The 16,356-nt window shown below is 35.9% G+C and overlaps 1 protein-coding gene across 5 annotated transcripts in view; it reads right to left on the bottom strand.

Annotated features, from left to right (window-relative positions):
- Positions 1–1,288: 1,288 nt before the first annotated feature.
- The window catches only part of LOC6039579 (germinal center kinase 1), a 177,366-nt gene continuing 162,298 nt past the window's right edge, over positions 1,289–16,356 (bottom strand). For all 5 annotated transcript variants that reach the window (XM_038258054.1, XM_038258052.1, XM_038258053.1 and 2 more), the window contains 6 exons: positions 15,768–15,913; positions 15,415–15,709; positions 15,027–15,353; positions 9,810–10,076; positions 9,568–9,746; positions 1,289–3,297 (listed from right to left, as the gene is read on the bottom strand). In XM_038258054.1, coding sequence (XP_038113982.1) covers positions 3,276–3,297; positions 9,568–9,746; positions 9,810–10,076; positions 15,027–15,353; positions 15,415–15,709; positions 15,768–15,913 — 1,236 coding nt within the window. In that variant the 3' untranslated portion in view covers positions 1,289–3,275. The remainder of the gene's footprint in view (positions 3,298–9,567; positions 9,747–9,809; positions 10,077–15,026; positions 15,354–15,414; positions 15,710–15,767; positions 15,914–16,356) is intronic.

Here is a 16,356-nt window from a genome sequence, read left to right as displayed (position 1 = left end):
CTGGAGAATCGCGGTCGAATTAATACTATATTTAAATCCCTAGATAGCTATCTTTCCGCAGCCGGCTGCCTAAGATTTTTAAAATTTCAACCGATAAACAAATTGCTTATGGTCGCATCACCTACCACGGTGAATCCTGACCTCATACCCATCTTACTAACCCCTCAAAACTCATGTGATACTTTGTCGGAGACGCAGTCGATTTGGCGGTCCCATCACTCAAGTATCGGACTAACATTCCCATCCACTTCCCCGTGTCTTACCACTGGTCGTGGCCGGCGTCGGTATTGATCAGCACGATAGGGACCTTTGAAAATTGCGAAGGGGTGATGATTGGTTCCTACTTTTCATCTGTGGTCCACGGAGCAATGTTTGGGGGTCCTGGTCAATAACGAAGTAGCAGCTACGGGTAGACACCAATGCTATGCTATGCTAATCAAGTTTTTGTTACAAAAAGTGAAATTAAAAAACATTTTTTTTACTTGTAAATTTTTTTTCACTACAGTCCTCATCCATGCCTAAAACTTTGTCGAAGACACCAAATCGATCAAAAAATTCCATCAAAATATACAGATTATTGAATTTTCGTACATAATTTTTGTATGGACAGATACTGAATTTTTATGGAAAATTATATGGACAAACTAATGATGCCAAATGGCTTCTTTGGCCATACCGAAGGCACCAAAAAAGTTTCAGCCGGATTAAAATACAAAAAAAATCAAATGACCGAAATCTCAGAGCATTGCTCAAGAACAAACTGAATTGATCGAAGGGTCAGAGGATGCAAAAGGCAAGTTTAACAAATAAAAGATCTATTTTTAAAGCATTTATGATATTTAATATCAAATTGAAGGAAAGTTGAAAGGTGAGCCCTTAAAACAAATTAATTTATAGAGAAAATGTTATGCATCGGTGATCCCCTCGTATTTTTTCGTTCAGCATTTGGTTCTCAGCCCAGTTACCGGGCAAGATTTGTATAAGGATCTTGATATTGATCATACAGAATTGTGAAAAATTTGACACCAAAATTTAAAAAAATTGTCATATTGTCATATTGATCTAAACTGTAGAAAAGAAAATTTAATATTGGAAAATTAAACGTTTTTAAGTTTCAATATTATTTCTTTATTGATGTAGTTTCTGCTTGAGATATAAATTTACTCCGAGGTGAAGGGAAAATGTGTTGTGAAAAGCAACACATTCATTTTTGTTATGAGAAACTTTGAAAAAAGCAAAGGGATTTTTCGGACACATTTCTTCAAACCAATCCAAAACCAGTTAAATTTTTTATCAATATTTCCTTTACGAGTGATTTTATTGTTTACGTTTTTTTTTTCTTTTCTTCCATCTCATCATCTGCTCGGCACAGTGTTGAACAACTCCGAAAGGGGGGTGGGGGGACCCCAACCAACTATTGTTTGTTTTTTTTTTTCGATTTTCTACATTTGGAAAACACAGTTTTTTTCATTCCTTTTTTTCTCTTTATACATGTTTGCTTTGCAGATTTGGTTAAATCTGCTGATTTGTTTTCCATTTTTTTTCTGTTGTAATTGCAATAACATTATTTGCTGTTTAATGTGTTGTTGTTGTTTCCTGAAGTATATATTCTTGTTTTGTTGTATCGTGTTGCAAAAAGTTTCAAAGAGTTGCTTGTTTTTTCTTCTTCTCGAAATGGGTTTGTTTTCCTTTAGTTAAATATACCTAGTTAAATTAGTATCATTTTTTTTATTCTGTATGTATGAATTAAATATTACATATTTCCCATCTCTTTTTCTGTCCACTATCTTTCCCCACAAGCCGGCAACGTACTTCATTATGTCGCTTCGCCAAGCGGCTTGTTTTGTTTTTTTTTTCTCTACTACTATTCACAGTGTGTACGTTCGTTCTATCTCCCCTCTTTAAATGTTCGTCTACTCTCCACTATCTATCTAAACCGCTACTTTACTCCACATTCTATGTTTACAGTCAATAATACATACCGAAGGTGTTCTTTTCCGCTACTTTATCCATTTTTTTTAAAATTAATTAAACAGTTTTTCTCTTCTCTTCCGTTTCTCGTACCTGTTTTCATCTCTCTCTTCCATGCCCTCTCTCATTCTCTCACGCTCGCGCTAGACTGCCTTTTCCTCTCTCTAGCTCTCTTTCTTTGCATTCGTCCTGTGTGTTGGTGTGTAAGGGTGACCTGCTCCAACTAAACCTGCTTTCGGAACTGTGTGTGTCTTTGTGAGTGTGAATAATGTTGATTGCGATCAGCAGCGGCTTTGGAGAACACAACGAAAAAAAAAATGCTAAGCGTGTGAATAAATAATAAAAACATGACTCGAACGGCTAACGGTGAGTAAAAAGTGTGAGAGAGAATTTTCACGCGCTCTCCGGCAGAATCTCGTTTTTCGCACTCGCTCCGCGAGTGACACAAAGAGGAGGGGCGCAAAAAAGCGAATCTGTTGAGGCTGAGCGATTTGGCAAAAACGGAAATCGAGCTTTGCCTTGAAAAGAGTTAATAACGAGCAAAAATAACAAAACAAATTAACAAAAAAAGCTGATAAATTTAGAAGGGGGAGGCACGCTAGTAAAGGACGGTCATCTTTGACGATGAAGCAGGATTTCGTCTAAATTGGGGGGTGAAAGAAAAAAAAACGAAAAATAGTATTTTGTTTGCTTTTGAAAATTTGAAAACGCAGCAAAGAGATAGCGAAAAAGCAAAGTCTCTTGTTTAGTACTTTTTGGAAGATCGTGGAATCATTAATTTCGAAAAAACAAATTTAAAACCTACAAAACAGAACAAGATTTGTACAGAACTATTTACAGAAGGAAAGTTAACCAAAAGCAATTTTTACGAAGAAACTTCTACGGAAAGATTTCGACTTGATTTCGCTACAGTGTGTGTGTGAGTGTGATTGAGTGTTGGGCTAAAATAGACATATTGTCATTCGTTTTCATTGCTATCAATTGGTTGCACGCAGTTTTGAGAAACTGTTTGATTCTCTGTTGTGATTTGTTTCAGGCTAAAAAGGCTAATTTGCTGGAAACAAATAAATATCTCAAAAAATAAGTTTTTTTTCACCTCACTAAAACAATTATTTACAACCTTTTTTGCGATAGCTAACTCCGAAAATAAAATAAAAACACAGTAAAAATAAAAGAAGAAAAACACTCTCCGTCTCCGTACTGTTTGCGCTGTTTGATCGTCCTCCACACGTGGTCAGCATCTACTTTTGTGAAGAAAACCACCCACTACACACACACGGCAAACTCTTGAGGTCTAGTGCAGCTTATCGCTTACTCTTGGGCTCGCTGGAAATGGGAACGGTAACAGGTGGAGAAAAGAAAACGAAAAAAAAAACAAATAGAAGAAAAACACAAATCGAATGCGAAATCATTACTACGAGTTAAAAGGTAAATTTGTGTACAAAAAAGTTAGAGAAATAATAGTAAACCATCACCATAAGCATCAAAAAGAAACTAGAAGATCGAATTAAAAAGGTATATTTATAACTTCAGAAAACTTCTAAACACAAATATAAACATAAAATATGCTCTTCGGAGCAAGACAGTGAGCAAAATAGCAACTCTCTTTACTTCAGATTGCACCCCACAAGCAAAGGCAAAAAACGTGGCTTCTGACGGAGAGTATTTTTGACTTGCCCGAGTTATAATTCCTTCACATGCCTTCCGTCTAAATGTTTCAACAATTTGATTTTCCTCACCTCAATGAGGCAAGGCTATCAACCTCCCTAGACACATCTTCGCGTGCACATATCTACGAAGTTGACTTTATAGCTGTCGGGCCACCATTGCTAGTACCAACCACTAGTGTCTTCCTTTTATCTACAAGGACTTCGCCGCCCTGGGCTCCTAAGTGTATGAAAGTATGGCACGGAGCGACGGCGCCGAATACCCATATTAACACAAAGAATTTTAGAGAGCCCGCCGCGGGATTCGAACCGGCGACCTCTGGATTGTGAGTCCAGTGCGCGGTCCGATTGATCCACACGGGCGGGACGACTGCACATATCTACTCGGGACCAAATTTTGAGCGATGGTCTGTGTGTCTGGTGGGCTGTTGATCAATAAATTGTCACTCGATCATCTCGGCACTGGCTGAACCGGGATGTGAGATTTCCAAAAAAGTGTCCACGTGGATTATGGATGGTCCCGAAGTTGACTTAGGAGTAGAGGAGGTTATATGCAACCCCTAAGGGAAAACTGTAACTTCTCGACCTTAATAGTATTTATTATATGACAAAATTTTGTTAGATAATCTAAAACAACTGTTATTCTACATAATCCATGTGAAAAATACTTTAAAAACCTCAAAATTGCCTTAAAATAGCAGGTTTTAAAAAACATTTTTGATTCATTTTAAACAATCATGCGGGGCAATATGCACCATAACATTGGAGCAAAACGAACTACAACAACGGAGCAAAATACACCGGCTAAAAGCAGTTTTCACTAGGGAATTGTTGAAAATTTAGCCGGGCACAATTTTTGAAAATTGAAATAACTGCGTAAATTTTCAAAAAAGGTTTAGGTACTAGCTATAACTTAAAGCCGGTGCACTTTATCATTATTTCACTTAATGATTATACAGTAAAAAATTTACTTTTCAATTCCATATGTTCCAACAAATCATAACTTTCACGAAGATGTTTTGCCCTTTCTAGAATTTTCTGAAAAGATGGAACATAAAAAAATCGAAAACATAACAGTGGCAAAAAAGACGTGTTCAATTTTTTTTCGGAGTGATCTTTACCGAAGACACCGAATCGAACAAAAAATTCCTCCAAATTTGAATTTTTGAATTTTCACATGCAATTTTTGTATGGACAGCAATTCCAACCATGTATGTTAGAGGATACGGAGATCCTTTCATCCAACATTACAATATTTACCACAGAAGGATATTAAAATGTGTAACTAAGTGCTCATTACCCTACAAAGTGTATAGAATATTGGTTTATCATTAGACTCTTAGTCATATATTATTTCAAAAAATATTCTCAAACCTTTTTGAGTCACGTTTTTTGAAATTTTTATAACATTTCTTTTAAAAAGAATGACGGATAATCACAGGGATAACTTTTTTTTTAAATTTAAAATCGAACCTATAGATTCCCAAATATAATCAATTGAAAATTTAGGGTTAGTTGGACAGCACTAACCCTCTAACGCCCAGAGCTGTTTGCTTATCGTAAAAATAGTAAATGACTAAATTTTGGTACAATAATGCAGGAAATAATTTACTTTGACCCACAAACATCGAATTGGTGCCAAAAAGTTGAATTTGAAGTGGTGCACCAGAGCACCATCAGGAAGATGAGCAACTTTTTTATATGTCACAAAATCTCGTTTTCTTCAAATCTATTGGTTCAGTTGTTTGAAAATGCTTCGAAATGTGTTAAAAACTAGTTATTCTTTGCTTTAAGACCATATTTCTGAAGTATGAATGACAAATTCTAAAATCTCTGCATTTTCAGATTTCTTTGATGAGCTCATTCAAATCTCACAAACAACCATTTTCATGAAAAATTGGGAAAATAATAAAACCATCGGTCTAATAACAATGTTTTGTCTTGTTTATGAATAGTCAAAAGGTTTATAAAGTTTTGTTTTGATAAAAATAAGCTTTATCTGTAGTTTAGAAAAAAGTCCTCCAGAATATTTAGTTGCTCATATGCCTGGGTGGTGCTCTGGTGCACCAAATGGAAAAGGTTGAAAAATACTCAAAACCGGTCCAAACTCACAATGTTATTCACAGGGGTCCTTGTCCAAGGTTCAAATGATAGCAAAACATTTGTGGTTTCATAAAATTTTGTGTTTGGTAATTTTTACGGGCTTTTGAAAACAGGTCTTATTTATTTCCCTAAAATCGGCCCATTTTTGTTTACATTTCGTGCTGTAACTTTGCTTCTGCTTAACCAAATTTGATGGAATTTGGGGAGATGTTAGTATACATTCTACATGAACACCTGCAACTTAAAGCACCATGAAAAGTTGTGTCAGTTTCGAGATATTTGAGTTCAAAGTTTTGGTGCTCTGGAGTAACCATGGGCGGGAGAGGGCTAAAAAAACTAACAACTTTTCCTAATTTCCATTATTTAAAAGACCATATCAGCAACCAAAGGACGGATCAACAATGTAAATAAAAAGAAAACGGGAGAGATTTTTCTTAGCTGATTGAAAATATTCCCTTTTTCAGAGATGGAACTATTTGAAATATAAAATCCAAAATCTCTCTCTATAACAAATAACCGTAAAATGATAAAAAGTTAAATAGTTTAATTTCGATTGTAAATTGAATTTTACATCAGAAATGATTTTTGTTGAAAATATCAATTGTTTTTCTAATCTCATGAAGAATCCCATTTTTTAATGCAAAAGGCAGGTCTCTTTTAAGGTACCTACGAGTTTTAATTTAAGACCTGAAAAAGACATAAAACTTGATGACATATTTTTTATGCATTGAAGCTCAGCAATTTTCCACAAACCAACACGGTCCATAACAAATGTTTTCGGATCGGGCTCAAAATTGGAGTAGAGGTTCTCTGGCCGAAATAAAAAGATCCGTATTTTTTGTTTGGCCACTAGGGTGGTCTACGCTATGTTGCGGTGGTCCAAAAAAGGACCATTTTTGCAAAAAAAAAAAAAAAACACACATTTATTAAAAAAAACGTTACTTAATCCACCGATGGTGGTTGGTGCCTTCCTCACAATTATGTACATATTTGTTTCTGTAGTAAGAATGTCAAACCTACAAATTTTATCTAAATTTTACTTCTTACAACATATCTACATGGAGTATGGGGTCTAGAATCCCAAAAATCATTGGACGTAATATTAGAACAACACCTACGGGGCTGTTTCATGAAAATTGTTCACTTTCAATAGTTATATTACTTTAAAGTTTTTTAAGCCTTAAGGCAGTAAAAAAATATATCTGTTCATTTTTCCCGGGAGTTTCAAATCAACAAAATCCCGGGAGCCAGATCTCCGGATAGATCCGAACAACTTTTTCATCAACATATTAGAGATCCGGCCTCTGAAATGTGTACAAACGACACTTAGATGCTCATGACTTTTGACAGGGTTCTCAGGTCGTCAATCTTTTGGGCTTGTTGGAAAAGTCTTTTGATTACCTATCCAACGATGGGTCGCATGATAAATCCGGACAACTTTTTCATCAACATATTTGAGATCCGGCCTCTAAAATGTGTACAAATGACACTAAAGTGCTCAAAACTTTTGATAGGGTTGTCAGATCTTCAATATTTTGGGCTCATTAGAAAGGTCTTTCAAATTCCTTTCTAAAAATGTATGATCAGACGGGTTTTCTTACAAAAATCACCCTTTTTACAATCTTCCAAACTTTAGCCAGAATCGTTTTTTAAGCATAACTTTTTAAATACTTAACAAAACTTCATAATAGTTAATATAGGTCTTGTGGGACCCTAAGACGGATCAAATGAGACCAGATCGGCCTAAATCGGTTCAGCCAGTCCGGAGATAATCGAGTGCATTTTTTTCGGTGCACGGACTTACAGACAAACACACGCACAGACATTTGCTCAGAATTTGATTCTGAGTCGATAGGTATACGTGAAGGTAGGTCTACGAGGTCGAATTAAGAAGTTCATTTTTCGAGTGATTTTATAGCCTTTCCTCAGTAAGGTGAGGAAGGCAAAACCTGACTCCGCGTTATTTCAACCGATTTTACCTTTCTTGGACGCAAATGAAATGTGATTAGATAGGCTTTTAAGGCAAAATAGTTATAAAGTTTCAAAAATCTAGCCTGACCTTTGAAAAGGTTGTATGAAAACTTTAAATGCTGTTTTGAAGGTCTCGGGACCAAAGAGCTTATGTTTGAAACTATTTTTATCGCATTTTCTTTCAACAGGATTCCAAGATTTTTGATTTTTTCCTCGTTTTTGTGTTCTTTTAACGGGCTTTTTCGGCTAAGGAAGCCCCTCACCAATTTTGGTTTCGACCGGACAACATTTTTTTTTTCGAATCATGCTGTTTTCGTGTATGTATTGTGGAAATTTTTAACAGCAGCACAACTAAAATGATGCATGCAGCATTTTTAAAATAGCTTTTATTAAATTTTTGGTTTATATTTGGCTTGAAACTTGAAATTTAGTTTTACTTTATTATTTTATCCGCAAATCTTTTTTTTCGTCAAAAAATATTTAATTTCATCTTTGCAAATCGGGATAACAATATTACCAAAAACGGGAGAGGTCTGCATTTTTTATTGAATATTTTATTTTGTGATAATAAATACAAAATTTCACGTCGTTTGATACCCACTTTTCTAGTAGGCGATGATTTTAGAGGATTTCTCATGTGATGAGATGATTGTGGATTGTGTGATTGTGGGATAAGAAAAGGGATTTGGAGGACAGAAGGGTTGACGCAACACTTTTTAAGCTGACAAGGGAAAATCTCCACGGAATCCCCTAGTAAGTAACCTTCTTATTTGCACCAAAAAAATACAATGCGGAAAAGTTTATTATAGTACTCATTTGGGTGCTGAAAAATTCCACCAGTCAGCACTGGTTCGAAAAGTGATACTTTTGGATACTGTTTTGGTTTTTGAGTTGAACAAAAACACACGGGCGCCAACTTATAAGGGTAAAACGAAAGTTCCACCGAATATCTTATTAAAACGTTTTTCAGAATTTCAAACTATGTTGAATGCAACTCTGCCCAATCGGGCTAAAAATGATTTAAAAATACTTTCTTAATTGTTTTCAATTGATTTACTTTTATTTTTATTAAAATTTAGAGGTTTTTATTAAAAAAAAAAATATTTTGTTTGCCCCTATTATTAAGCCAACTTTGAAGTGGAGGATTCATACTTGTTTTCAAAGGACTAAAATAAAAAAATTATATATAATTTAATGGGTTTCTTAAAGATTTTTTTAACTTCCGGACTCAAGTAAAATCTATAAAGCAAAATTTAAAAATCATGTTTGGGGAAATAAAAATTGCAAACATATAATTGACCGAATAAAAATCCCAAAAAACAATCAAAATCCGGAACAGTTGAAAAAAAACAAGTAGGGCTTTATAAAGCATTGCACGATTTGAAATACTAAACCAAGCAGGGCGAGGTGAGAGAAGCAAATAATCGTGGAAGTGGAGAGAACTCATACCTTTTTAAATCAAACAGCACAGAACAGTTCGAAAGCGAGTTGAGGAGAGAAAATAACAATAGAGAGGAGTTTAACTTTGCGTTGCTTCGGTTAGTTTGAAATATAAAATTAGCTAATAGCCTTCGTTCCTTTGTTTCAGTGTATTTTTTGTCTGGTTTATTTGTTTAGTATCTTTCTCCTAGCCAGCACCACCTAGTATTTTTTCAACTTGTTACTTTCTGTGTGTTTATTTCTGTGAATGTGTATTACCAGTTATTATCGTCCATTTTCAATACAAAGTGTGTGTGCTTGTGTTAACAACTAAAAAACCCAACAACAATAACAACAACCGGGGGAAGAATCTCGCGACCAGCACCAGCACCAAAGAAGAAGAAGAAGATTTCATCCATCTGTGCACACCACCTACCGCGTCACTTTGTCTATAAGCGTATTGATCCGGGTCTCGGAGAAGCCCGGCACCAGCTTGTGGATGATCTCCTTCACGAACAGATCGTTCACGCCGGGGCAGGTCAGTTCGGCCTTCTCGAAGGCGAGCCGCAGGTCGCTCAGCTCGGCGTTGCTCGCGCTGGAATAACTTCGCTGCATCTACAAGAGAACAAGAATTTGTTCCGGAACTTGAAACCCAACAAATTAGACTCAAGAACTCACCTCGTTCAGCAGGGGGAAGATGATCGACTTGAGGCAGCCGCTGTTGGTGTTGCTGCTGCTGCTGTTGCTCGTTCGGCTCTTGCCGCTCGAGTTGTTATTTACATTTGTAATACTGCTGTTGCTGTTGATGTTGCTTCTGGAGTTGCCGTTGCTGCTGTGACTGTTGTTGTGGCTGTTGTTGCTGCTGTTGGACGACTCGCGGTCTCGCCGCAAACTGCTGATCTTCTCCTCGCCGCTCTCGGCCGAAGCTCGATGGTTCGATGAAACCTGTGGAAGGGGGGGAAATATGATGTTATTGGGAGTAGTTCAGATATATGGGGTAACGGCCATTTATATTTTTAAAACTTTATATTTCTAATTTCTGAAAAATCAATAAAATAAACAAAAGAGGTTTTTGAATAATTATCCTTTTTCGTCTCATTTGTTTTTTTGCTTGTTAATTTGCTTTAAGGTGGTTAATGCCTACCTCACATTAATATACTCTTGATAGGGTTGTCAGAGTTTCATCCTATGGCACTCATTGGAAAGGTCTTTTGATTATACACCCAACGATGGGTCGCATGATTGATAAGGACATCGTTTTCATCAAAATTTATGAGATTAGGCTTCAAAAAGTAGATAATGGCTTCAAAAGTGGATGAAACACTACAGTGCACATAACTTTTGATAGGATTGGCAGATATTCAATGTTTTGGACTCGTTAGAAAGGTCTTTTCAATACCAACACCACCCTTTTTACAATCTTCCGGATTTTAGTCGAAATCGTTTTTTAGCATAACTTTTGAAGTACTTTACTAACCATCATAATTTTCAATAGGGACTTATGGGACCCCAATACGAATCGGATGGGGCCAGAACTGCCAAAATCGGTCCAGCCAGTACTAAGATAATTGAGTGCATATTTTTCGGTGCACAGACCAACATCCCTACACCCACACACACACACACAGACTGCTTAGAATTTGATTCTAAGTCGATACGTATACGTGAAGGTGGGTCTAAGATGTCATATTAAGAAGATCATATTTCGAGTAATTTTTTTTAAGATTAAAAAAATTTCTATAAATTTCACTTAAGTATCGATAACACAGATATGGTTGCGGGGCCGTTTATTGACATTTCTTACAAAAAAAGTATGATAAATGCAGACTTTTTGATACCTAAGCTAAAGTATAGAAGCCCAGACTCGATTTTCCGAAGATCTCGGGAAAAAATTCACTTCGGATAATCGAATCGCAATTCGCAATTCACAATTTTCAGTGTAAGAACGGGCCTTGACCGATCTTATGCACTAGGTTCCCGACGAACACGCACTGCCCTTACACCTACATCTCACCCTTGCTCTGAGTCAGTACGAGCAGCACGCTAGAACACGCTTTGAGTGTTCGTGCCAGGCATGCACACCTTCTTTTCCGGTTACGCATTTAAACTCGGCCGGGGGTGGTACATTACGTAGGGTTTGATGTAAGTATAAGCGCCTAACCATTTATAGTGTGCCTATCAACTTTCATTAAAGCAAAAACTGTTTTATTTTTAGTTTGAATTCAAAAACTAGTTGTTATTTTACTGTTTATTGTTTTCTCCTGAAATCTTTCCTAGTGTTGAGTCGTGTTTTTATGTTGCTATTTCTTTTGTCGCGGTGTTTTGTTACAATTTTTGGTCCTAAGCATTTTAGAAAAGTTTTTCAAAAGTACAATAGTAATATTTGCGTTAATCCTTTAATCATCTCATAAATTGAGTCAGGGCTCAAACCTCACTTGCTTAAGAAAAAGGTGAAGTTTTAAAACAATGGACACTGAAAGAAATATATATGTAAAGAATCAATAGTAAAAGAAAGATAGTAATTTATGAAGAAGATAAAGAAATTAACAATAGTTAATAAATAGAGGTAACAAACATGCTTAGATTGTATTGAGGGTAATTTACAGGGAACATGAGAAATTATTGAAATAGATAAATAAAGAAAAGGCACATGATAAACAAAATTGACATCGCTGCCAAATTAAGGGAAAGCAGACAGTTTGTTGCAACAGCATCAATTAGTAAAATAGAGTGGAAAAGCGTTGAGAAATACGAGAATCAAATAAGTAAAATCGAAATCAAAAGGAGGATAGTAAACAAAAGCCGTTTAAGAAAATCAGTGAAAAATAAACAGATGATAGATGGTAGCTGGAAATGGAAAGGAGAGAGAAAACCCCGTTCTGCAACGTTCAGGTACATCCACAGCAGTTGACTCAACATACAGCGAATCTAAACAATACCGTCTACAATCACAAATGACTTCCCTTTCCCACATTGACGCGCCCCTTTCTTCTAGCCGTCTCGACTCTGACCCTCGCTGGTCAAAGGTTTACGATCCGTTTCCACAGGCCACCAGCTAGGTCATCATGAAAACCAAGCCAACGTGGAGGTAAGAAAATAGGACACTCGCAAGGAACCAGAGCTATACTGTCCTGATCAAGAAAGATCTAACAGGACTACGGACGTAGTCAGTGACGCTCCTTCCAGGATGTTCCTCGCCTGAGCGTCAACTGAAGAGATATCATCAGAATCATTCGCACTTGGCCTGCACTTCGGATAATCGAATCAGGAAAAAAAATTTTTTCGCTTTCTCTCTTTTGATTGCCGAGCTTAAGAATAACCCCTAAACAACGATTAATTGTATTAGAATTTTAATTTTTTACAGATGGCGGTGGAGAAATATTGAAAAACAGCATTTTGTAATTTGACAGGCATTCAATTATTCAATTTTGACTAAAATGGGCTCGCAGAACTCGAAACCCCATACAAATCTTCGGATAATTAACTTTAGATAATCGAGATCGGAAAATTTCACGACTATTTCATATTTTAACATTGAAAAACGGACCATTAGTTGCTGCGATATCGACATTGGAAAATGGTGTGTTGTTTGGGTGGGACTTAGAAAACATCAATTTTTCTGTTTTTAAACCTTTGCATGGCAATATCTCAGCAACTAAGGGTCGTATCAACAAAGTTCCAACATGCAAAATATAGAGAATTTTCTAAGCTTTTCAAAAATATTTTTTTTCAAAAGTGGGTAAACATGTGCACTAATTAAAAAAAAAAAAATTAAAAACTGCGACTATTTTCAAAAAAGTCACCTAAAACTGGATTAAACTGGAAAACGGTGCACTTTATCAAAATTTCACTAAAATACTTTTTGATTGCAAATTTGAGTTTACATAGAAAAATGAAGTCGAAAAATTTTTGCGACCAATTTTTCGATTTTTTGAAAAAATCAGTATTGATTCAAATATTCATAACTCGCTCAAAGATTTTTTGCACAACCTGGAAATTTCTGAAAAGTTGGCATTTGATGTCCTCTAAAACATATAAAAAAAATAAAAAAATAGTGATTTTTTGCAAATCAAGTTTTAGTGACAAAAAGTTAAATAAAAAATCACCATTTTTTTTACCGTGCATCATTTTTTTTTCAGTGTAGTCCATATCCATACCTACAACTTTGCCCAAGACACCAAATCTATCAAAAAATTCCTTCAAAAGATACAGATTTTTGAATTTTCATACATCATTTTTGTATGGACAGCTGCCAAATTTGTATGGAAAATTTTATGGACAAACTAATGATGCAAAATGGCTTCTTTGGGCATGCCGAAGGCACCAAAAAAGTTTCAGTCGGATTAAAAAATACAAAAATTAAAATTTAAGAAAAAAGACCGATTTCGTAGAGAATTGCTCATCTTAAATTTTAAAATCCTTCAATTTTAAATAAAAAAATTAAATTCCGAAATACAAATAATTTTGGAGCGTTTTTTTTCTCAAATGTTGAGTAAAATTAAAATGTTGTAATTCGAATAAATCCTGGAAACTGCATTTATTTTTTTTTATCAGCGAATGACCAAATGAAAATATGACCAAATGAAAATAATGACCAAATGAATGATCAAATAAAAAACAAACAACCTATATTTCGAATTTTTAAATCTTGATTTTGAGAATTTCCCGATTTAAATTTTTATTTTGAAGTTTGTTTTTTTTTAATTTGCGATTATTTTTTTGGTTAAATGATCCTTTGGGAAAATGATCATGAGGACCATATGAAAATTATAGGCTACTTAAAAAAAAAGATTTTTGGGTCATATATGACCCATCAGGCCTGAAAGGGTTAAGGAATTTGTTTTAGTTTCAATTCCTGATTTAATTTTTTTAAATATTTTTTAATTGCAGAATTTATATATTTTTTAATTTCTTTATTTTTTTGCTTAGTAAATTTAGGATGTTTTGAATTCCAGAATTATCAATTTATTTTATTTTTATTAGATTTTTTTTTAAATAATTTAACTCATGCGCTTAAAAATTTTCAAATTTTAGAATTTATATTTTTTGAATTTTTGAATTTTCAAATGATTATTTTTTATAGGTTTGAATGTTGGAATTTTCAAATTTTATGATCTATAATTTTTATAACTTTTGAATTTCTGAATTTCTGATTTTTTTGTTATTGAGTTTTGAATTATTATTTTTTAATTCCGCTTTTTTTTGTCACAAAATATAATGATTATTGTGATGTTTTTTTTTCTCTGAGTAAAATAACACCGCTTTGGCTTTTTATATCGAGTTTTGTGTTCCTTCCGAACTCGGTTTCTTAGAATATATCAGAAAAAAGATTTGTTTAGATTAAAATTCAATCAGAAATATCTTTTTTCCGTGTACCTGTTTTTTTTTTTAAAAAAAAAGATCGGGCTCAAAATTTGAGTGGGGACTCCTTCATTAGACCCGCATTTTTCTGTTTGACCATCAGAGTGACCTACATGACCTACACCATATTTGTCCGTCGATTATCGCAAAACCACATTTTCCAAAAAAATCCTAACTCCACGCCATGAAAGGACATAAAGTTTCAAGTAGATTTTTTCCCGTTTTCGTTTTTTCACATCTCTGTTCGCGACGCTAAGATTTATCAAAATATATTCAAAAAATCTTTATCTTGGAAACAACTTCACTGTTATTTGATATGTTGCGGAAAATTTCCCGAAGATCCAGATAAAAAAAATCAAATATAGTCTCTTTGGTCATGAGACCATCAAAACAGCATTTAAAGTTTTCATACGATCTAGATCAAACAAGGCTAGATTTTTGAAATTTTAAGCTATTTTTCATTTTAAGCCTATCTTACCACCTTACGATTCTTTTTCATGACAACAACCCGTACCCGCGCCACCCCTCACTCACCTTAGATTCCCTCCTCTCCTTCCGCTCCCGCTCGGCCTCTATTCGGTCCCGCTCTCGTTCCTTCTCGCTCTCCCGCTGCCGGTCGAGGCTTGCCCTCTCGCTCGAATAGTGACCCATACCCAATCCCTGCTCCTTCTGTGGGGACACCGGTTCCCGGTCGGAAATCCGGTCAACCCGTTCCGACGACGAAGAGGAGGACAAAATCTGCTGCTGCTGCGAAGACTGCTTCCGGCTGTTGGAGTTGCTGTTGCTGCTGGATATCAGCGCCGACGACGACGTCTGCTGTTGCTGCTGCTGCTGGTGTGATGGCGACGTAGGTGTTCGTGACTACAAGAAAAGTTGATTAGTTAGATTTGGAAACTTCCCTGAAAGTCAAAAAAAAACTCACCTGACTGGACTTTTGCTGCTGCTGCTGCTGTTGCTCTTGCCGCTGCTGGTTCAAATTGTAGTCCCGATCTCGATCCCGGTCCCGGTCCCGAGCGTTGCCCATGCCCATGCCGCCGAGGCCCATGTTGTTGGGACTGCTGTTGGCGTTGCTGGTGCCGTTGTGTTTGATCGGCGATCCGCCCACGCCACTCACCAACGCATCCTCCAGCGCGTTCTTGTTGAAGTTGTTAAAGTGCAGCCCCTTGACGGTCATGATCCACGGCTCGTCCAGGTCGCTGTCCGGTTTGGATTCCTCACTAGAAACAAATTGAAATCAGTGACAATTTTGATCACAATTTAAGTTCATCAACTCACGAGTCCGAATTTTCCGACTCCGTTTCGCTTTCCTCGCCCTTTTGCGTCTTCCACTTCTTGTACCGATCGATCAGGTCGATCAGGTAGGCGTTCTTCTTGGCTTTCTTGATGAACGGGAACTTGAGCAGCTCCTTCGCCGTGGGTCTCTGTGGAAAGGGAGAAGAATGATTGGGCATTAGTTAAATCAACTCTAGAAACATGAATAATCAACAATTATTGCTGAAAAAGAATATTTATATTTATATGAGAATTCGGTTCAAAATAGCGGAATCTTATGAAAAACAACATTTAGGTCAATTCGAGCCATGTCTTAGAATTTTGAAAATAAGCTGTTGCATACAACTCAAAAATTGCATTCAATATGTACGAGTAGCGAACCGCACTAATTCTCCACACAAACTTTGGAGAAAAACCATTCGCCGTGTTTCTGGAGACCTCAAACTTCATGCTTTCTTCGAGTTGAGCCTGCGCAGAAATTTCGTTGGTCGGTGTAATAGTAACACAACAGTTCAAACCACTTCCAGGGACCAAAATTACCCCTTAGGACAAAGTTTCATGAAAATCTAACTTTTTCTGAATTCGTGAGAGT

Source organism: Culex quinquefasciatus, chromosome 2 (assembly GCF_015732765.1).
Source record: "Culex quinquefasciatus strain JHB chromosome 2, VPISU_Cqui_1.0_pri_paternal, whole genome shotgun sequence".
Lineage (NCBI taxonomy): Eukaryota > Metazoa > Arthropoda > Insecta > Diptera > Culicidae > Culex > Culex quinquefasciatus.
Note: the sequence above shows the minus strand (reverse complement) of the source record. Positions and strands in the feature narration are given on the sequence as shown.